This window comes from Antedon mediterranea, chromosome 4, assembly GCF_964355755.1.
Source record: "Antedon mediterranea chromosome 4, ecAntMedi1.1, whole genome shotgun sequence".
NCBI lineage: Eukaryota > Metazoa > Echinodermata > Crinoidea > Comatulida > Antedonidae > Antedon > Antedon mediterranea.
This window is the reverse complement of record NC_092673.1, coordinates 36,143,155-36,165,616: the sequence shown is the minus strand read 5'-3', so window position 1 is coordinate 36,165,616 and position 22,462 is coordinate 36,143,155. Positions and strand designations below refer to the sequence as shown.

At 33.6% G+C, this 22,462-nt stretch overlaps 1 protein-coding gene across 1 annotated transcript; it reads right to left on the bottom strand.

Moving 5' to 3' along the window:
• Positions 1-69: 69 nt before the first annotated feature.
• On the bottom strand, positions 70-19,064 carry LOC140047470 (dynein axonemal assembly factor 9-like). Its single transcript, XM_072092514.1, has 33 exons — positions 18,768-19,064; positions 18,263-18,367; positions 17,775-17,852; positions 17,493-17,521; positions 16,972-17,096; positions 14,077-14,173; positions 13,870-13,948; positions 13,611-13,775; positions 13,423-13,471; positions 12,787-12,978; positions 12,546-12,676; positions 12,007-12,094; positions 10,585-10,664; positions 10,314-10,404; positions 9,497-9,608; positions 9,166-9,233; positions 8,870-8,920; positions 8,645-8,732; positions 8,381-8,484; positions 7,737-7,883; positions 7,558-7,640; positions 7,355-7,450; positions 6,972-7,169; positions 6,510-6,668; positions 6,080-6,205; positions 5,784-5,865; positions 5,049-5,137; positions 4,874-4,957; positions 4,505-4,680; positions 4,081-4,307; positions 3,226-3,291; positions 1,221-1,314; positions 70-980 (listed from the first exon to the last, which is right to left on the bottom strand). The coding sequence occupies exons 1-33, from the start codon at positions 18,833-18,835 to the stop codon at positions 877-879; spliced, it is 3,531 nt and encodes a 1,176-aa protein (XP_071948615.1). The 5' UTR covers positions 18,836-19,064; the 3' UTR covers positions 70-876.
• Between the last annotated feature and the right edge of the window lie 3,398 nt (positions 19,065-22,462).

Here is a 22,462-nt window from a genome sequence, read left to right as displayed (position 1 = left end):
ATGGACTCAACTGTATTGTAGCTGTGGTGTTAACATAGACACAAATACTCATCATAATATTTCAATATTTAATACAATGAATTGTGTAACATATTGAACAATAAATGTGCATTGTATTAACATGGCTCTAACGATTTATCAAAAGACAAATATTATATAAATACTAAAAAGACAGGTCATATGGAAGAAACCCCCTGTACGTACTAATGTAGGCCTACTTTTAGTGTACAGTATGTTGGAAATGGAATGTGCAAGAATATATTCCAGTAAACTTTTTAGGCAATAAATATTTTCTACTTTATATTTTTTGATACTTGTATAATACATAATATTGATACATACTCCCACAGATGGTTTTGAGACCTCTAAACCTAATGTTAAGACCATCATAAGGTATTAGGTGACAAATACAACAAATATGTATTTACAGTAAGCTTCATCATTTAGGTACTGGCTGGACGGATTGAATAATTAAAACCAAGTATTCACAGTGAACAACATTGCACAGCAAAACCTTTAACACTATTTTAAGAACAATTCAGTAACTGTAAACACTTAACATTTTACAAATATAATACAGAATCCTGATACCACCTTTGTCTAACAAAACCAACCCTGATGGCGCCTTCAGCCAAATTGAATATTTAAATGCCAACAAAATCAGATTATGCTTTATGTTTGATACTTCAAATGTGAGAATACACAAAGGCACAATAGAAAAAAAGAAAGAAATATACTTCTGTTTCATTACATTTTCTTTCAACTGTGGTATCAACTGTAACCCTTGTTATACAGTATATTTAATGCTTTTCTTTCAACTGTGGCATCTAAAAACAACTGTAACCCTTCTTATCTATTTGATGATTTTCTTCTTTCTTAGGCAAAAAGATCATAAAAATGTTCTTTATCAATCATGTTGTTAAACACTTCAATGGACTCATTAGCTTTCACTATGTAGTTTTCAATGAAACTTCCCATATCTAAGAAAAAACGTGAACTTAATTAGTTGAAAACTAATCAAACTAGTTATTTAAATTATTAAACTGATATCATTCACTATTATCCATTTCACAAGCATCCAAAGCCAAAGCCCCCACACCACTAAATTCACCTCTCATCATCCATCGTCAACCTTTTTCACATCCCACAAACATTCTAGTTGTTTTCTTATAATTATTATAAAATGGACAATATTAGTGTATTATTGTGAATTAGCTTACTTGGGTGAACAGAATTCTTTTCTCCAGCCATGCTTACATATTGACAGCCATTATAAAACCAGCCCTCAGGCAGAGCATCAAGATGATGCTTAGTCTAAAAACAATGAGATAATGTTTGTGAAAAAATATTGACTTTTCTATTCAATGACGTGAATTTGAATAGGAATGTTAGGCTACTATTGTGGTACTTGGAATTTCTATCATCACTTATACAGTATAGGATGGTATTCGATCATAATATTCACCACCAAAATGTTTACAAAAATGTGAATATGCATTAGTACATCTTAAGCAAGGAACAGTTATTGATGGCACACAGCATAGGATGGTATTAGTACATGTTAAGCAAGGAACAGTTATTGATGGCACACAGCATAGGATGGTATTAGTACATGTTAAGCAAGGAGCAGTTATTGATGGCACACAGCATAGGATGGTATTAGTACATGTTAAGCAAGGAACAGTTATTGATGGCACACAGCATAGGATGGTATTAGTACATGTTAAGCAAGGAGCAGTTATTGATGGCACACAGCATAGGATGGCATTAGTACATGTTAAGCAAGGAACAGTTATTGATGGCACACAGCATAGGATGGTATTAGTACATGTTAAGCAAGGAGCAGTTATTGATGGCACACAGCATAGGATGGTATTAGTACATGTTAAGCAAGGAACAGTTATTGATGGCACACAGCATAGGATGGTATTAGTACATGTTAAGCAAGGAACAGTTATTGATGGCACACAGCATAGGATGGTATTAGTACATGTTAAGCAAGGAACAGTTATTGATGGCACACAGCATAGGATGGTATTAGTACATGTTAAGCAAGGAGCAGTTATTGATGGCACACAGCATAGGATGGTATTAGTACATGTTAAGCAAGGAGCAGTTATTGATGGCACACAGCATAGGATGGTATTAGTACATGTTAAGCAAGGAGCAGTTATTGATGGCACACAGCATAGGATGGTATTAGTACATGTTAAGCAAGGAGCAGTTATTGATGGCACACAGCATAGGATGGTATTAGTACATGTTAAGCAAGGAACAGTTATTGATGGCACACAGCATAGGATGGTATTAGTACATGTTAAGCAAGGAACAGTTATTGATGGCACACAGCATAGGATGGTATTAGTACATGTTAAGCAAGGAGCAGTTATTGATGGCACACAGCATAGGATGGTATTAGTACATGTTAAGCAAGGAACAGTTATTGATGGCACACAGCATAGGATGGTATTCGATAAAACATTATTCACCAGCAAAAATGTTTACAAAAAGCTGAATATGCATTAGTACCTCTAACCATGCAATAGTATGCATACAAAAACACAAGCAAGATCCATTGTTTATAATATTTAACTGATGTTATCACCGGATTTCCTCCTATTGAACACTATTAATGTTACTTTGGCAATAAATGATACTATAGGTCTGCCGTATAGGTTACAATAAATGATACTATAGGTCTGCCGTATAGGTTACAATAAATGATACTATAGGTCTGCCGTATAGGTTACAATAAATGATACTATAGGTCTGCCGTATAGGTTACAATAAATGATACTATAGGTCTGCCGTATAGGTTACAATAAATGATACTATAGGTCTGCCGTATAGGTTACAATAAATGATACTATAGGTCTGCCGTATAGGTTACAATAAATGATACTATAGGTCTGCCGTATAGGTTACAATAAATGATACTATAGGTCTGCCGTATAGGTTACAATAAATGATACTATAGGTCTGCCGTATAGGTTACAATAAATGATACTATAGGTCTGCCGTATAGGTTACAATAAATGATACTATAGGTCTGCCGTATAGGTTACAATAAATGATACTATAGGTCTGCCGTATAGGTTACAATAAATGATACTATAGGTCTGCCGTATAGGTTACAATAAATGATACTATAGGTCTGCCGTATAGGTTACAAACACATTTGCATGTGTTGAACAATTTGAGCTATAAAGAATGTTGTATACTCACATGAATATTTTTCAATTCTTGTTTTGTTAAATTACTTTTTGCTCTTAATACCTTCTTCACTGGTTTCTAGAAAGTAAGATTATAAACAGTCAACCTTGCTATGAGTACAGTAAGTATTATAAAGAAGGTAAAGTGGAATATTACATATTACTTTTTAAACTGTATAACTACTATTAGTTAGAGGCTGGTAAAATCTATATTTTAAATGTCGGAGAGAAACTTTTTAACTTTTTAAATGAAATGATATGTCTATGTTATTTTAGTATAATTATATTCTTGTTATTTGTAATTTTTGTGTTGGAGAGACACACCTTACCGGTGGAGAGACACACCTTACCGGTGGAGAGACACACCTTACCGGTGGAGAGACACACCTTACCGGTGGAGAGACACACCTTACCGGTGGAGAGACACACCTTACCGGTGACAGCGTTTTGTTTAATGCTTTTGTCTCTCCTCGGCTTCGTGTATTGTATTGTTATTTGTAATTTTTGTGTTGGAGAGACACACCTTACCGGTGACAGCGTTTTGTTTAATGCTTTTGTCTCTCCTCGGCTTCGTGTCTTGTATTTCATATATATATATATTTCTATGTTTTTTTTGGGAATTATTATTTTATGTTTATTGCCGAAATGAATAAAATTTTAAAAACATAAAAAATCCCTACTTAGTACATACTACCAACTCTGTGACGAATTAACTAATTTGTAAAAATGTGTAAAGCAAGCAAATGAATCAATGTGACCAGGTCAAGGCTAGACATAATCAACATTAGGTACAACAGTCCATAACAAGTTGAGAACAATTTGTAACTGTAAAGTAAATTAAGTAAACTATCTTTTAACAAAACACTACCTGTTTTGCACAAGACCTCAACCAATCCTTTAGCAGTTGTTCACTCAGACCACATCCTGTAAAAACTGCACAATTGGGATCTTTGACATCTTCACTATCACCATTGCTCCTCATGTTTGGGGGACTGCAAGCAGTAGGAGGATGGATTATAGGAGAGTCGTTGATAGGTATCATACTTAAGTATCCGCTGAGGGTTACATGCTGAACTTCTATTTGTTTGTCTAAATCTGCAATAAATACCAAACCACTGAATAAAAATCAAACTAATAAGGTACTGTATTATATAGATTGCTTTCATGCAGACATTTACAATAATTAATTCATCCAAATTTAGGTGATATTTACAACTTTAATGCACAACATTATCTATCTCATCAGTATATTTAGATCAAAAGTATACAAGATAGTTCGTATATACACATACCTGTAAAGGTTACTTTAGCTCTGACAGCATAGATGTTTCCAGTGAAGGGATAATGGTTTAGGTTTGCTTTCAAACTGTGCAGCTTATTAACAAACTTAGCCTTTTCAAGTGGTTTCCTGAATGTCAATACTATTTCATCCATTACAGGGATTGTCAGTGAAGAAGGAATGATACATCTGTTAAAATAAATTTGTTTTAAATGAAGTTTACGATGCAATTCTACATTAATAGAATAGTACTGTTGACTAACCAACAAAGATTGTTTTCTATAAAATTCCACTAAATCCTGATTTAATATATCAATTTGCAGTGCTTTGCATTTCTAATATTACACATTATTTATAATATTAAATCTTAATGATGTAATACCTATCAGGGTTATGGTGTCTGGCTCGTATTGCACTGGCATCTTGGAAAGCAGTCTCTGACAAGATCAATTCTGCATCCGGACTCCTATCAATATTAAAACAAATAAAGCATTTAAAGAAAAAAGTGGATGGATGGATAGATGAATGGAATAGTTACATGTGATGAATAAAATTACCTGGTTACTTCTCCATGGTGTGCAATAATAAATGCTACATCAGAATTGACTGCCCTTATCAACTGTTGAGCCCTTGCAAGATTTGGATCCTTAAACAAAATATAGTGTCAACATAAACTCATTCTCATTTCATATTGAGCAACACATTCATTTTCAATATTTAAATTACCTTATTCACTGCAAATTATAACATTTCATGAATGAATTATTCTTCAGCATTCTTATCAGCGGGTCATTTAAGGCAGCAGCAAAGAGCAAAATGGTTTTTACTTTGGGCTCCGTACAACTGGTAAATACTGTAGGACAATATTAATCCAGAAAAGAGTAAAATGGTTTTTACATTGGGCTCCGTAGAATTGGTAAATAGGACATTATTAACCCAGCAAAGAGCAAAATGGTTTTTACCTTGGGATCCGTACAACTGGTAAATACTGTAGGACAATATTAACCCAGAAAAGAGTAAAATGGTTTTTACATTGGGCTCCGTAGAATTGGTAAATAGGACATTATTAACCCAGCAAAGAGTAAAATGGTTTTTACCTTGGGCTCTGTACAACTGGTAAATAGGACATTATTAACCCAGCAAAGAGTAAAATGGTTTTTACCTTGGGCTCTGTACAACTGGTAAATAGGACATTATTAACCCAGAAAAGAGTAAAATGGTTTTTACCTTGGGCTCCGTACAACTGGTAAATAGGACATTATTAACCCAGCAAAGAGTAAAATGGTTTTTACCTTGGGCTCCGTACAACTGGTAAATAGGACATTATTAACCCATCCTTCTGCACATTGGTTTAACAACTTTGGCATCGTCAATCTGTAAAACAATTCATCATACTTTCTGACATGTAAACCAGTAAGATAAATTCTATTTCCAGGTTTTTACACACACTATAAATTAATTATCAGGTCTTGTGGCAACTGTGTTCAGTTTTTTTTGTGTTTTTTTCTGGCAAGCTAATTTGATTCGGCTGGTATCAGGACATCAGGGATCTTCAGGAATATTTAGTGTTCAATTCACCAATACTTACCTATTGGCAATATACATGTTGATAGGGTCAATACAAGTGGTAACAGCACCTATGCTAAGCTGACTGGCTATAGCAGCATCAGGGTGGTTCTGAATTGCATATACAGCTTTAGGTAAGTCAACAAAACTAAAATGAAACAGAATGTTTTATTGATTTAAAAGATGTACATTTTAAATATAAAATACTGTATACAGATAAGTGGTATGTACAGAATTCTAAGTCTCTTTCTACCTCCACTGCTAGCCCTGATACTTTGTTTCTTAGCAGCTACTACTGTGGTACTTAAGATACATAAGTAACTACAAAACCTACCCTGGTGGTATGTACAGAATTCTAAGTCTCTTTCTACCTCCACTGCTAGCCCTGATACTTTGTTTCTTAGCAGCTACTACTGTGGTACTTAAGATACATAAGTAACTACAAAACCTACCCTGGTGGTATGTACAGAATTCTAAGTCTCTTTCTACCTCCACTGCTAGCCCTGATACTTCGTTTCTTAGCAGCTGCTACTGTGGCACTTAATGATGCTTGCAACTCCTTGGCATCAAACACATTCCTGCTTTCAAATGGTGCCTTTAATGTCACCCATCTGAAGTTAAACATGTGCTTATTAAATATTGTTTGCAAGATAAACATGGATTTGATACAACACTCATTAATTTCATTATTCATTTGTTATTTAAACTTCACACAGAGGATCTTCACAATAAAAATGAGTAATAAAATGAATGCTTTTTAACAATATTTAAATTATTAATATATGTAGGGGTGCATTATGCTGCTTACAATCTTGATAAGTTATAGTAAAAAATGTTTAATAATACATAAAGTTACATAATCAAACAAAATACTGCGTACAATTAAACTTTTAAAATACTAAAAGAACCTGTACCTGCTCTGTTCTTTGGCCATGTTCGTCAAAGCCTTACATAAATTCTCTTTGTGACTTCCTGGTATACCACATACTATAGTAACAACAACTTCAGTTTGTAGTTTAATGGAAGGTTCCTTTGCATTGAGAATGGCTGGTAGATGGTTTGAGGGAATGATGTCTTGGTTGGTGGTACTTGCACTTAGGTGGTCAAGAAAGCTAAATATAGGACAAATTAACAAGCCCAAAAAAAATGTATTTACAATTACCATTTACAGTTTGTTTAAACTGGCAAAAGTCGTTTACCGATAACTAAACAAATCAAAATAAGTAAAAGCAAGCACTTAATCATTTATACCTGTTTAGTTGAGGTATTTTGGTCTTTGCTACAACCAAGGACTTACCTGTTTAGTTGAGGTAGTTTGGTCTTTGCTACAACCAAGGACTTTCCACTCTTCACTCTAGTGGTATTGTTATTCATCATGTCCAAGTACCTATATCTAATTTGACAACAATACCATTTTATTACAAAAAATGTTAAACATTATTATTAAAATTTAAGAGAAACTTAATAAGTAAAATAATCCTGTTTACAAAGGTTGCTTACGTATCTGCATATGATTCTGGTGGTTGATCAAGTTGTTTCAATTGAGGTTCTCCTCCTCTTGCTGTTTGCCATAAGGACACCACCTGAAAACGGTGTTCAATTTGCAATGTTTAACATAGAAACTTTTAACTGTTAGGTGTTCTTCTACTTCCATGGCTTAACATAGGAAATATAATTACCTCACTATAGAATATCTTGTAGACTCTAGTCTTTGGTTGTAAAATGAACATAACATTATCTGCTGGTGTGTGGTATTGCAATGGTAGATATGATTGCAACGAGTGCCTATATATCATTACTAGTATTGCTACTTTGTTGAACGATTCCTACAACAACAAATACATTAGGTTAATCATTGAGCCATGATAACATTCCTATGACATACATCTATATATCATTACTAGTATTGTTACTTTGTTGAACGATTCCTACAACAACAAATACATTAGGTTAATCATTGAGCCATGATAACATTCCTATGACATACATCTATATATCATTACTAGTATTGTTACTTTGTTGAACGATTCCTACAACAACAAATACATTAGGTTAATCATTGAGCCATGATAACATTCCTATGACATACATCTATATATCATTACTAGTATTGTTACTTTGTTGAACGATTCCTACAACAACAAATACATTAGGTTAATCATTGAGCCATGATAACATTCCTATGACATACATCTATATATCATTACTAGTATTGTTACTTTGTTGAACGATTCCTACAACAACAAATACATTAGGTTAATCATTGAGCCATGATAACATTCCTATGACATACATATACTTATTATATAGGGATTATACTCACTCCATCATATAGCTGGATTGCTTCAACGTATGATTTTGGAAAAACAACGACGCCATGGCGGCAATGATTCAGAATGATTGCCTTTTCATAGACATACAGCTCACCTAATATCAGATAAAGACTGACCAATTCAATTTAACAAACAGCAATAAAAAATAGTTTCTGTATATTAAAACCTACTGTACAAGGACTAGAAAATGATGATACTGCAATAAAAACTAATGATGATTAAATCCTACACAAATAAAGTGATTGTTAAATTACCGACAGATGGTGTGTCATTATTAGCACTACCCAACACTTGAACAGTCTCCCCATCAACTAATAGTTTGCCATAAACATCCAATGATTGCTGTAACAAAAAAGGAGGGATAACATTTATGAATTCAACAAAAATCTACTGTACAATATATTGTTTAGCTCCTTATTAAGTAAGTAAGTCTTATTTCATTTATTATTTCTGCTAAATTGAATTTTTAAACTACTTGCCATAATAAATGAATCTCTTTGCTTAATTAGCTCCTCTTTTCTTTTGTTAGCCTGTAAAACAAATTGCATTAATATTATTTTAACTACAAAATGTATTACAATCATTTCCTGAAGAAAGGATCACAAAACTGGACAATTAATAATTATACATAACTATTGATATACTGGAGGTTAATTCATTTATAAACATTTAGATGATAATATTTTAACTTTTTATTTATGTACATACAATACACCAGGATATATATTTCAAATAAATAAAATAAAAATAAAACAAGATATAACAATGTACTTACAGCCCAAGACACAACTCTTGGAATAGTCTTTGTCAATACAAGACACTCACTGTTATAAACCTCTTTATCTAAATTATTGTGGAAAAAAAATAGTTGAAATAAATACAGTATAAAACAACTGGGTAGATGGGCAACTTGGATTTATTCGTTTTCAACATAAGATCTCAGTAACATGTCTTACTGATATTCTGTTAAGGACTTCTTGTACTAAAGGTCCATCAATTTATCCATTCATTTATTTTGTCAAAAAATTACACTATACAAGAAATGCATCAAAATGTATACATAAATTGTACATATACTATTACTCTATTATTAACAAGAGTTTTACCTGCATGTAAAAATTGTACTGAAGAGGTAACGAAGCTCTCAGAAAACACAACAGAACCTAGGACCTGACCAGCATGTTCAAGGCTTGGAATGTCATATATGCATAGCCTGGCCTGTAATAAGAATTATAATTTACACATTTTACAATCTATAGTTATAAAACACAACAGACCCTAGGACCTGGCCAGCATGTTCATGGTTTGGAATGTCATATATGCATAGCCTGGCCTGTAATAAGAATTTACAAATGTTATAACCTACAGTATGGTTATATGGATATTAGCAAATGGCTAAACCTGTTTAAATACTTTAATATGAATGATTGGGGCCATAAGTGAGATTTGTTGGTATCACACATTTGTCAAGTCAAACTGTGAAGAAATACTGAATTATTGTCTCATACAATAGCAAGATTGAACCAGACCCAAAAAAAATACAAGTTAAAACTAACACCAGCTTAGCAAGCGGACAACACAAAAACCTTTCAAATATAAGTTTAAACTAACACTAGCTTAGCAAGCGGACAACACAAAAACCTTTCAAATACAAGTTTAAACTAACACTAGCTTAGCAAGCGGACAACACAAAAACTAACACCAGCTTAGCAAGCGGACAACACAAAAACTAACAAAAACTAACACCAGCTTAGCAAGCGGACAACACAAAAACTAACACCAGCTTAGCAAGCGGACAACACAAAAACTAACACTAGCTTAGCAAGCGGACAACACAAAAACTAACACTAGCTTAGCAAGCCAACAACACAAAAACCTTTCAATTTATTTACATGTTTGTTTTCTGTTATGTAGAATACTTACAGTTTTGATATATGATATTCTACAATTCTTCTCTAAATCAACTTTGTTCCCAAACTTATCCAAGGCAATTATACTTAGCTCCACGTGATTGCTGTAATCAAATTTAGATTTTGAATAATCCAACAAATAATTTAAGGGTTACACATGTTATTATAACAGTAACTAATACAGTTTCATTTGCTCATGTGAATCATCTTTTGCTATTTCAGTACATTTCATTGTGTTAAAATTCATATTAAACTGTAGTTGAGCACAAAATGTGTTGACTTACTTGTCTGATAGGAAGGAAAAGTGATCAAGTTTACTTTCAAATGCAATCTCCTTAATTTTCTGAAGACACAATTGTTTGCACTGTAAAAATAAAAAAGTGAAAAAACATACAGTACTTTTGTAACATTAACATTATTTTGTATTTCTTTGTAATCTCAAATATGGTCATTATTGTTTTCATTATCATTGTCATTTTGTAATCTCAAATATGGTCATTATTGCTTTCATTATCATTGTCATTTTGTAATCTCAAATATGATCATTATTGCTTTCATTATCATTGTAATTTTGTAATCCCAAATATGGTCATTATTGCTTTCATTATCATTGTCATTTTGTAATCTCAAATATGGTCATTATTGCTTTCATTATCATTGTCATTTTGTAATCTCAAATATAGTCATTATTGCTTTCATTATCATTGTCATTTTGTAATCTCAAATATGGTCATTATTGCTTTCATTATCATTGTCATTTTGTAATCTCAAATATGGTCATTATTGCTTTCATTATCATTGTCATTTTGTAATCTCAAATATGGTCATTATTGCTTTCATTATCATTGTCATTTTGTAATCTCAAATATGTTCATTATTGCTTTCATTATCATTGTCATTTTGTAATCTCAAATATGGTCATTATTGCTTTCATTATCATTGTCATTTTGTAATCTCAAATATGGTCATTATTGCTTTCATTATCATTGTCATTTTGTAATCCCAAATATGGTCATTATTGCTTTCATTATCATTGTCATTTTGTAATCTCAAATATGGTCATTATTGCTTTCATTATCATTGTCATTTTGTAATCTCAAATATGGTCATTATTGCTTTCATTATCATTTTGTAATCTCAAATATGGTCATTATTTCTTTCATTATCATTGTCATTTTGTAATCTCAAATATGGTCATTATTGCTTTCATTATCATTGTCATTTTGTAATCCCAAATATAGTCATTATTGCTTTCATTATCATTGTCATTTTGTAATCTCAAATATGGTCATTATTGCTTTCATTATCATTGTCATTTTGTAATCCCAAATATAGTCATCATTGCTTTCATTATCATTGTCATTTTGTAATCTCAAATATGGTCATTATTGCTTTCATTATCATTGTCATTTTGTAATCTCAAATATGGTCATTATTGCTTTCATTATCATTGTCATTTTGTAATCTCAAATATGGTCATTATTGCTTTCATTATCATTGTCATTTTGTAATCTCAAATATGGTCATTATTGCTTTCATTATCATTGTCACTTTGTACAGTAATCCCAAATATGGTCATTATTACTTTCATTATCATTGTCATTTTGTAATCCCAAATATGGTCATTATTGCTTTCATTATAATTGTCATTTATTTTCCCTATCTTACTATCACTATCAGCACAGGTAATAACAAAAAACAATTACTTCTTTGATACTGGCAGTTTGGCAGCCATAGATGTCAATTATGTAAAGAACAGTATCAATTGCCAGCTGGTAAAGTTGATTTAGTAACCTTTCAAAAATAAAAGAAAATATGCATACATAATCTGTGTTGTAATTGGTTCAAATTTCCCTTTGAACTAATTTAGAGGCATTTTTTTGTTATTATTCAATTTTAGGCAAAAATCACTGTCCTTCTCTCAAAGGTGGCTCTCCTGTTCACACAACAAACATATACACAAGAAGATGCTCTACAAAAACAAAGACTTATTACAAGTCTTTGGGAGTGGAGTTGCAAATTGTCATGAGAAAAAATCCTGACATTATGACAGGACTTGAACCCAGGACCCTTAGATTGGTAGCCAAGAATCATAACCACCAAGCCACAACTCCACTTCCATTATTATTGCATAATATAGTAATGTTCCAACGGCCTAATCATTACTATAAATCAAGCCATCATAATCTTAATTATCATTAGTTGGAAAGCATGCTATAAATTATAAGAAACTTTGGTTGCTTACTCAATATCTGACTTTGGTGGACTTGGAGCTTTGGGACTTGCCCCTCCAATTGGATAAGGGCTGTATCCACTGTTAAAGAAGTATGTACGAGCACAACAAATAAAGCTTCTTGGACAAACAGCTTGAAAAACCTGCAACGTTTCAGAATTAAATTGTTTTAATTGAATAAAAAAACAGGAAAGATGACATTATTTTCAGATACCAGTATTGAAATTTAAAAAAACAAAAATATTATCCTTACCATGTGCTTGGCTGCTTTGCCAGATGGCCCAGCTGTATTCACAGTCATGTTCAAGTCCTTTTTTAAGCCTTGCTCTGCTACCTTTAGATTTTCTTTTGTAGACTGTGAACCAAACATGAGGTAAGGTTGCCTTGGTGAAGCATCCATTTGATAGCTTGACACCCGACCATGGTTGAAATAGCTCTGTATTGGCTGTCAGCAATAAATTAAATAAAAAAAGGCCATCAACATTCATGGTGCAGTAAATTGCAAACAAAGAAAATATTTCCAACAGTAATCTATTATATGAACATAGAGTATGATTTCCAACAGTAATCTATTATACTGTATGAACATAGAGTAGTATGATTTCCAACAGTAATCTATTATATTGTATGAACATAGAGTATGATTTCCAACAGTAATATATTATAAGAACATAGAGTATGATTTCCAACAGTAATCTATTATATGAACATAGAGTATGATTTCCAACAGTAATCTATTATACTGCATGAACATAGAGTATGATTTCCAACAGTAATCTATTATAAGAACATAGAGTATGATTTCCAACAGTAATCTATTATATGAACATAGAGTATGATTTCCAACAGTAATCTTTTATAAGAACATAGAGTAGTATGATGTTGTTACCTCAAACACTTGTTTTTCTTGGACATCTGAAAGGGTAGTATCCTCTTGACTAAACATAAAATAGAAAAATTTAACAGTTTAACAAATAAAACAAATAACACATCTCCTTCCACTGTATGACAGACAGCACAACATAAAAGCAATGGATTTTTAAATACTAAAAAGAATAGGATTTTAAAAAGACTTACAAAATCATGTCAATATATGTGATGATAGAGTGACACTGACGTTCAAAAAGTGGCAGCTTCTCTGTGACAATTCCTTCAAGTGACACAGGATCAACAAGACTATAAATACTTGTCATTTGAGGACTTATGTCAATGACCTCATACCTCATAGTAAAGAATCCTCCACTGTAAAGATATTTATGGCAGACAATTAGGTAGCCAGATAAATAATAAAGGAGATTCTGAACTTGTTGATGAAGCAGTGGCATTTGATACTTACGCTCCAAACTCGTCAAGACCATGGGCTTGTACAAGAGGCCATTTCTCAATTGTAAATGGGTCAAATTGTTGATAATGGCCTGAAAGTTAAGAACAACCATTTATGGAAACTTTTAAAACCAGATTTTTTTTAAAGTTACATTGAAAAAGTTTACACCCCTGTTTAAATTGTACTTCTATCACATCTATCTTTAATATAGTTACATACCATAGGTAGTGTATGGAATACCAATTTTCTGACAGTTTTGATTCATTTCAATGAAACTTTTAATCTTGAAAATTTCTGCAGCTTCATCATCTTCATACTGCATAAAAACACAATTATAAATTAATGTGAAATTACCAATTACCATTTTAGGAAAAGGTAATGTAATTGTTTTGGATGAATCCCAAGGACAACACTGACACTATCTTTATGCGTCCTGGTCTCGGTTTACAGTAATTGTTTTGGATGAATCCCAAGGACAACACTGACACTATCTTTATGCGTCCAGGAAAAGGTAATGTAATTGTTTAGGATGAATCCCAAGGACAACACTGTCACTATCTTTATGCGTCCAGGAAAAGGTAATGTAATTGTTTAGGATGAATCCCAAGGACAACACTGTCACTATCCTTATGCGTCCAGGAAAAGGTAATGTAATTGTTTTGGATGAATCCCAAGGACAACACTGTCACTATCTTTATGCGTCCAGGAAAAGGTAATGTAATTGTTTTGGATGAATCCCAAGGACAACACTGTCACTATCTTTATGCGTCCAGGAAAAGGTAATGTAATTGTTTTGGATGAATCCCAAGGACAACACTGTCACTATCTTTATGCGTCCAGGAAAAGGTAATGTAATTGTTTTGGATGAATCCCAAGGACAACACTGTCACTATCTTTATGCGTCCAGGAAAAGGTAATGTAATTGTTTAGGATGAATCCCAAGGACAACACTGTCACTATCTTTATGCGTCCAGGAAAAGGTAATGTAATTGTTTTGGATGAATCCCAAGGACAACACTGTCACTATCTTTATGCGCCCAGGAAAAGGTAATGTAATTGTTTTGGATGAATCCCAAGGACAACACTGTCACTATCTTTATGCGTCCAGGAAAAGGTAATGTAATTGTTTTGGATGAATCCCAAGGACAACACTGTCACTATCTTTATGCGTCCAGGAAAAGGTAATGTAATTGTTTTGGATGAATCCCAAGGACAACACTGTCACTATCTTTATGCGTCTTGGTCTCGGTTTACAGTATATTGGATGAATCCCAAGGACAACACTGTCACTATCTTTATGCGTCATGGAAAAGGTAATGTAATTGTTTTGGATGCATCCCAATGACAACACTGACACTATCTTTATGCGTCCTGGTCTCGGTTTACAGTAATTGTTTTGGATGAATCCCAAGGACAACACTGACACTATCTTTATGCGTCCTGGAAAAGGTAATGTAATTGTTTTGGATGAATCCCAAGGACAACACTGTCACTATCTTTATGCGTCCAGGAAAAGGTCATGTAATTGTTTTGGATGAATCCCAAGGACAACACTGTCACTATCTTTATGCGTCCTGGAAAAGGTAATGTAATTGTTTTGGATGCATCCCAATGACAACACTGACACTATCTTTATGCGTCCTGGAAAAGGTAATGTAATTGTTTTGGATGAATCCCAAGGACAACACTGTCACTATCTTTATGCGTCCTGGTCTCGGTTTACAGTAATTGTTTTGGATGAATCCCAAGGACAACACTGACACTATCTTTATGCGTCCTGGAAAAATTAATGTAATTGTTTTGGATGAATCCAAGGACAACACTGTCACTATCTTTATGCGTCCTGGAAAAGGTCATGTAATTGTTTTGGATGAATCCCAAGGACAACACTGTCACTATCTTTATACGTCTTGGTCTCGGTTTACAGTATATTGGATGAATCCCAAGGACAACACTGACACTATCTTTATGCGTCTTGGAAAAGGTAATGTAATTGTTTTGGATGCATCCCAAGGACAACACTGTCACTATCTTTATACGTCCTGGAAAGGGTAATGTAATTGTTTTGGATGAATCCCAAGGACAACACTGCCACTATCTTTATGCGTCCTGGTCTCGGTTTACAGTAATTGTTTTGGATGAATCCCAAGGACAACACTGTCACTATCTTTATGCGTCCTGGTCTCGGTTTACAGTATATTGGATGAATCCCAAGGACAACACTGTCACTATCTTTATGCGTCCTGGTCTCGGTTTACAGTAATTGTTTTGGATGAATCCCAAGGACAACACTGTCACTATCTTTATGCGTCCTGGTCTCGGTTTACAGTAATTGTTTTGGATGAATCCCAAGGACAACACTGCCACTATCTTTATGCGTCCTGGTCTCGGTTTACAGTAATTGTTTTGGATGAATCCCAAGGACAACACTGTCACTATCTTTATGCGTCCTGGTCTCGGTTTACAGTAATTGTTTTGGATGAATCCCAAGGACAACACTGTCACTATCTTTATACGTCCTGGTCTCGGTTTACAGTAATTGTTTTGGATGAATCCCAAGGACAACACTGTCACTATCTTTATACGTCCTGGAAAGGGTAATGTAATTGTTTTGGATGAATCCCAAGGACAACACTGCCACTATCTTTATGCGTCCTGGAAAAGGTAATGTAATTGTTTTGGATGAATTGCAAGGACAACACTGTCACTATCTTTATGTGTCCTGGAAAAGGTCATGTAATTGTTTTGGATGAATCCCAAGGACAACACTGACACTATCTTTATGCGTCCTGGAAAAGGTAATGTAATTGTTTTGGATGAATCACAAGTACAGCACTGACACTCTCTGTATGCGTCCTGGTCTCGGTTTACATGCTCCTCATTCAACTGACATATTTTTTAATTTATAGTGAACTTAGTTTATAATTGGTGTGCAATAATAAAAGTAAATTATAGTATAGTATAGTAAAATGAATGATAAAATATTCAGTTTGATTCTATATCTAATTGTAACTTTTGTGTGTTTTGTTTGTCAATCACTGAATTATTTGTAGTACATATGTATGTAAAATCGAATTATTTCAACGTATGATTTTTTGAATGATAAGACAGTACCTCTTCTTCAGTCATACAGTGTATTTGCAAGTTTTGCCATGATCCAATGTAAGGAAGTAGATAATGATAGTTGATGGGATTACAATAAACATGAACACTATCTTTCTTGACAAGAATCACAAGGTCTGGAGAAAAATATTAACAGAAAATGCATCAAATATACCACAAACAAGAACATTTGTGCATGCTATTGTCACAATAATTTAGTATATTGTGTTCTTCTTTTGTTAGCCTTCTATAATAAAATATAATATAATCCCTAAACAGCGCATATAAACAGGTTAAAAATGTGCTGTACATAAATATTATATAAGCAATGACAGTAGATTAAGTGTGTAAATAGCATACTACTTAAGATCAAGTGAACTTACCATCAATAGTTTCTTCGTCATAGCCAGAACTTAAGATCAAGTGAACTTACCATCAATAGTTTCTTCGTCATAGCCAGAACTTAAGATCAAGTGAACTTACCATCAATAGTTTCTTCGTCATAGCCAGAACTTAAGATCAAGTGAACTTACCATCAATAGTTTCTTCGTCATAGCCAGAACTTTAAAAAAGCAAAATTAATAATTGAATGTAGAAATGTCATGTTAGCTAATTGAAAATGGAAGTTAGGTTAAAACACTTTTAAGTGCTTTAAACTAATTCTACACTTAACACTATCAATTAAACTTATGTGACAACAAAATGGGATGGGCCCATATATGATGATGTCATACCACTACCATATTTGGGCATATCACTACCATATTTAGGCACATCACATAATTTTTTATAAATAGTAACCTCTTATCTAATACCTTTCAATTTCTGTTTTCCGCACATCAAAAAACCCAAAGAGTAGGTAGTTAATGAGGTCTTTACAACCATCATTATACCTGTAAAAAAGGCAGAAAAAAAACTAGACGGTAAATTAAGATTTGATATATTAAATAAATATATTTTTTTCTTATTTCCAGTATTTTAAATAATACAATAGAACATATTGTCAAAAAGTAAATATTTTTTTCAGTACTTCTATAAACTATAAATATATCTAACTAAAATGTATCAACTCATGTCAGACAAATATTGCTACAGAACAGTATATAGTACTAATTTTAATTCAAATTAGCTTAAGTATCCGTATCCGTCATTTTATGTTAATTGTGTTCAATATGGATGCACCACTTCCTGTGTGTGCCACCGATGTAAAGGTGCAATTTCCAAATAAATTGATTGATTGATTGATATATTATTAATTAAGATCTGAAAATCGCCAAATGGTTTGGTAGAAATGTTTACTTACCTGCTATCAATGCCCATTATAGATAGCACCGCATCAGGATGTTGCTGATTTTCACTATCATTTGGTCTGCGTAACAAATTCTGAACATTGTGAAGTCTTGATGAACTGATTAAATGAATTAAAAAACAAACAATAATATCTAGGCCTACCCAATCTGAATGTACATAAGTTTATAAATATCATTCTAGGCCTAGGCCAGCCTCTAGCTATAATATAGGCTGTTGTAGTGTCATATATTCAGTCAGCGGAACTCAACACACTAGAGGCTATCCAGCGCTAGCTAGCTGCTGGGCCTAGGCCTAATAAAAGTAATACTAGCTAGGCTTATCCTAGGCCTAGAAGCTATGCCTATTATTGTCAATGTCTAGGCCTAGCTAGGTAGGTAGGCCTAGCCTAGGCTAAAGGGCCAGGCCTACCACTACCAGCCAGGCTAGGCCTAGCTAGGGGCCCTAGCTAGGCTAGTAGGACTTCTTTAGTTATGCTAGCCTAGGCCTAGCTAATTTACCTCACAAAAGATGAAAAACATTCCTGAGTAACATATCTACGAGCAGACGACGGTCTTTTTGGTGACATCTTCTTATTTAATCAACGTCTAGGCCTAATAATGTTTTGTATTTCACACGACCTTCCTCATTTTTACAACAACAAAAACGCCATTTTGATTATGGTCACGTGGTATAAACATCACCCTGGATTCCAATTTGCTACATTGTGATTGGCTAGCAAGTTCACTGCTAATTAAAAATTCAAAACAACGCAATGAATATCTCAGTACTAAAAAAACAGTTTACATATGGATTTAAGTAATGCAAATAGCTATTCAGGTTTGACATCACGTTCTGTGATTCGATTTTACGAAAATTAAGCAATAAACACGATTCTCCGACGTTGTTTCAAGAAAAAAACATGTTTGGCGGCGCGTAGACGCTGAGGATTCCGTTCCTATCTATGATGGCAATTAAAAAGCATAACAGAGGATCCAGTAGTTACAGAACCATGAGTCGGTCAAAGGCGCGCCCACTATATTGAAAATAAAGTGTAAACTCCATACAAAGTAATACTATACTAAATACTAAAAATTGTAATTTGAAAAAAAAAAGTGTATTGACGCGCCGTTATCTTTTTAACATCACACCTTATTTGGTCGACCATACTACCGGAAAGATAAAAGCAATATCCTTTACCACTGTGCTTAATATACCACGTCACTTCTTCCGGATATGAGAGTTGAGCATTCCATACATTGGCTGCTAAGTCTTCTTCTTGTCTTACTTATACACCAGTTTAACGTGAACGAAGAGGTGATAATGAGTCATATTCAGTCGAATTTATAAAGCTAAGTAAGTCATATTTTCTGTAAATTATGTTGTTCTCAGTTTGTCCAGGGGCCTTATAATATTGTAGTAGTATATCGAGCAGTTTATAATGCCAGAGTTGGTTGTAGGAACTAAGTTGGTTATTTAGTATACGCCCTTGTTTGCGTGTAATGCGTAATTAGACGTCGACCGCCGATGGTTAATGTATTTACTTTAGTAGTATCGATGTTTTATTATTGAATCGCTGTGAATAAATCTAATTTAATAGGTAATGAAAGTGAAGTTTGAACTGCTGTCATACATAGGATTTCAATCTTATTGTAACTACACGATTGAGTGGTGAAGTTTCAACATTACAATGGATCCAAGGTAAGCATTTTTTACTGTGAGAATGTATAACACTTTGTTATAGTGAACAGAAGTAATGACGAAAATGACGAAAGATAAGACAAATGGAAATAAAATGTGACGTTACGTTTGGTAGACAAGGCTACTCTGTACTTTCATTAATATTATTGATTATTATTATTATTTTTATTACTGATCGAATGCATTACATTTCAGTTGAGTGAACAAGGTTAAATTAGTATCTATCATAAAGTTTATTTCTTCATACCACAGAGTTCAGTATAGAATCAAAACAGAGTCAATGCGCTTAAGACAGGACATCAAACAGTTAAAAAGAGAGGCATCAATTGTTCGAATCCCAGTATCAGAAGCAGCACTTGATCTCAAACAATACTGCATTTCACTTGGAAAAAATGACTTTTTACTGACAGGAGGTCCAACAGCTGACAACCCAGGACGTGTTTCTCCTTACAGAATGAGTAGCAGACCATGTTGTTTAATATAAAGCCAAATAAATCATTTGTTTCCACTAATAATGTGTATATCCGTTCATCTATTGGTGGTGAAAACTGGTATTTTAATAAAATCATAAAAGAGGATGTCGCGCGTTACTCATCCTGCTAACTAACCGTCCTCATCAGAGAGGCATTCACTGAATAATTCCATTATGTGAAAGATGTGGTCCCTCTACTAACCGTCCTCATCAGAGAGGCATTCACTGAATAATTCCATTATGTGAAAGATGTGATCCCATTGATGACAAGAACTTAATTGCCTCATTGGTGGGAAGATTGGCAAAACACAAGTCATGAATTCATATATAAGACTTTATTATTTGAAATTGTGAAATAAAATAACAATTGGCCGGTGATTCAAACATGTTGCGTTCTTATTCTATTTGTTTATGGCCCAGTTAAGGATAAAACATATATAGCTTATTTAGCGAACTATCATCAGTGGTGGGGTCGAGATCAACCATTTAAAAAAACAAATTCGATAAAGTGGAGAAGGGGGTGGATAAACTACCGGTTCAAATCCTCTGTCATACGCCTTGGAGGATTTTTCTCTTGACAAAGATCAAAATTACATTCATTTAGATGGTAGTACAACATGGATCTTCATAATATATGAACATGATGAGGCATTGTCTATGACAGCTTTCATTGGTTGATGCCAACATGTATTGTCAAATTAGTCATTCATTCATTTTCCCATTTAATTTGTAATGTTACTTGGTGGTCGGTCCCCCTATTAAACGAAAGGAACAATTTGTTGTTGGTCCAGAAGGTAAAGAGGGCCGTCACTTTCCTTGGCAATGCCTATATTGAACATATAAAAAATGATAACATCAGTTTTTTGGTTCCGCCTCCTATCAAATTAACAAATTAAGATATTTCAAATAATAATGGTGGAACGTTGAAAAAGAAAAAAAGATGAAAAAAAGAAGAAAATCCCTCTGCGGAAACAAGTTTTCCGAATAAAAGAATCCAAAACAGAGAGGAGTTACATTTTCCCACCGCGCGCCCTCTATCGAGAGACCCTCAAAGAACAACCAAAATAGGCGTCGCCGATAGAGTTGGTCTGATGCTGTAATTCCAGAACGGAAGTCATCAGAAAATACATCTTTTTTACTGTCAATCTAAGGTTTACAAGAATAAATTTATCACGGTGGGAACATTTATTTCATTTATAATAAATTCTTGTTGATTTTTTTTATCAACAGAACGGCGGTTAGCCAGTTTAGCAGGCGTAGGCTATCATATCGGTATCAGCACGAGTAGTGACGTACATTCTCTAGCTAGCCTAGGCCTACAGTAGCCTAGCCAGCCCCGGATGACCCGATCCGCCTAGCTAGCCTATTGATATACTGTAGGCCTATTTACTGTACCAACAATGTGACAACCGATCAGAAGATAAAGCAGCCTCTGAAATTTTGAAGCATGACCTTTTTTAATTGTTGTTATCATATTGATTGTTATAAATAATTTGATTTGTTTCTATTTTAAACAGCCATGACTGGTGTCCAGAATATGAAGAAAGTTGTCGAACAACTAAAACGTGAGGCGGCAATCAAACGCTTGCTTGTATCACAAGCTGCAACCAGTCTACGTGAATACTGTGTGGAACATCGTGATAAGGATATGCTTTTGACTGGAATCCCACCAAGCGGTGAAAATCATTACAAGGATAAGGGCAAATGTGGCATTCTCTAAATCTGCTGGGAGTTTTTAATTCAGTCTTCTAGAATATGCATCTTCAACTACTTTTTACAAGTCTTCAAGCAACAAAAACTATCATTGAGAAATTGTGATGACCAATTCATGACTTACTACTGTTATCGTCAAGATACAGCAAATGTAGATAATGAACAATTTGAAAAAAGTTTTAATCTGTCAACAAAATGCAGACCATGTTATTTTGAGTTCAGTATAGTTAGTTGCCTATTTAATAATATTTTGCTAAAAAATGAATTTTCAATATTAAAAAATATTTTACTATTATAATTTCAAAACATAAAAATTAATGGGTTGCAGAA

Excerpts from the sequence above, each read along its gene's own strand:
- LOC140047470 (XM_072092514.1), bottom strand. The coding sequence starts at position 18,835 with ATGTCACCAAAAAGACCGTCGTCTGCTCGTAGATATGTTACTCAGGAA. Across the intron at positions 8,921-9,165 it reads CAAGAGTTGTGTCTTGGGCT|GCTAACAAAAGAAAAGAGGA; the intron begins GTAAGTACATTG and ends TTTGTTTTACAG. Across the intron at positions 4,308-4,504 it reads AGCTAAAGTAACCTTTACAG|ATTTAGACAAACAAATAGAA; the intron begins GTATGTGTATAT and ends TATTTATTGCAG.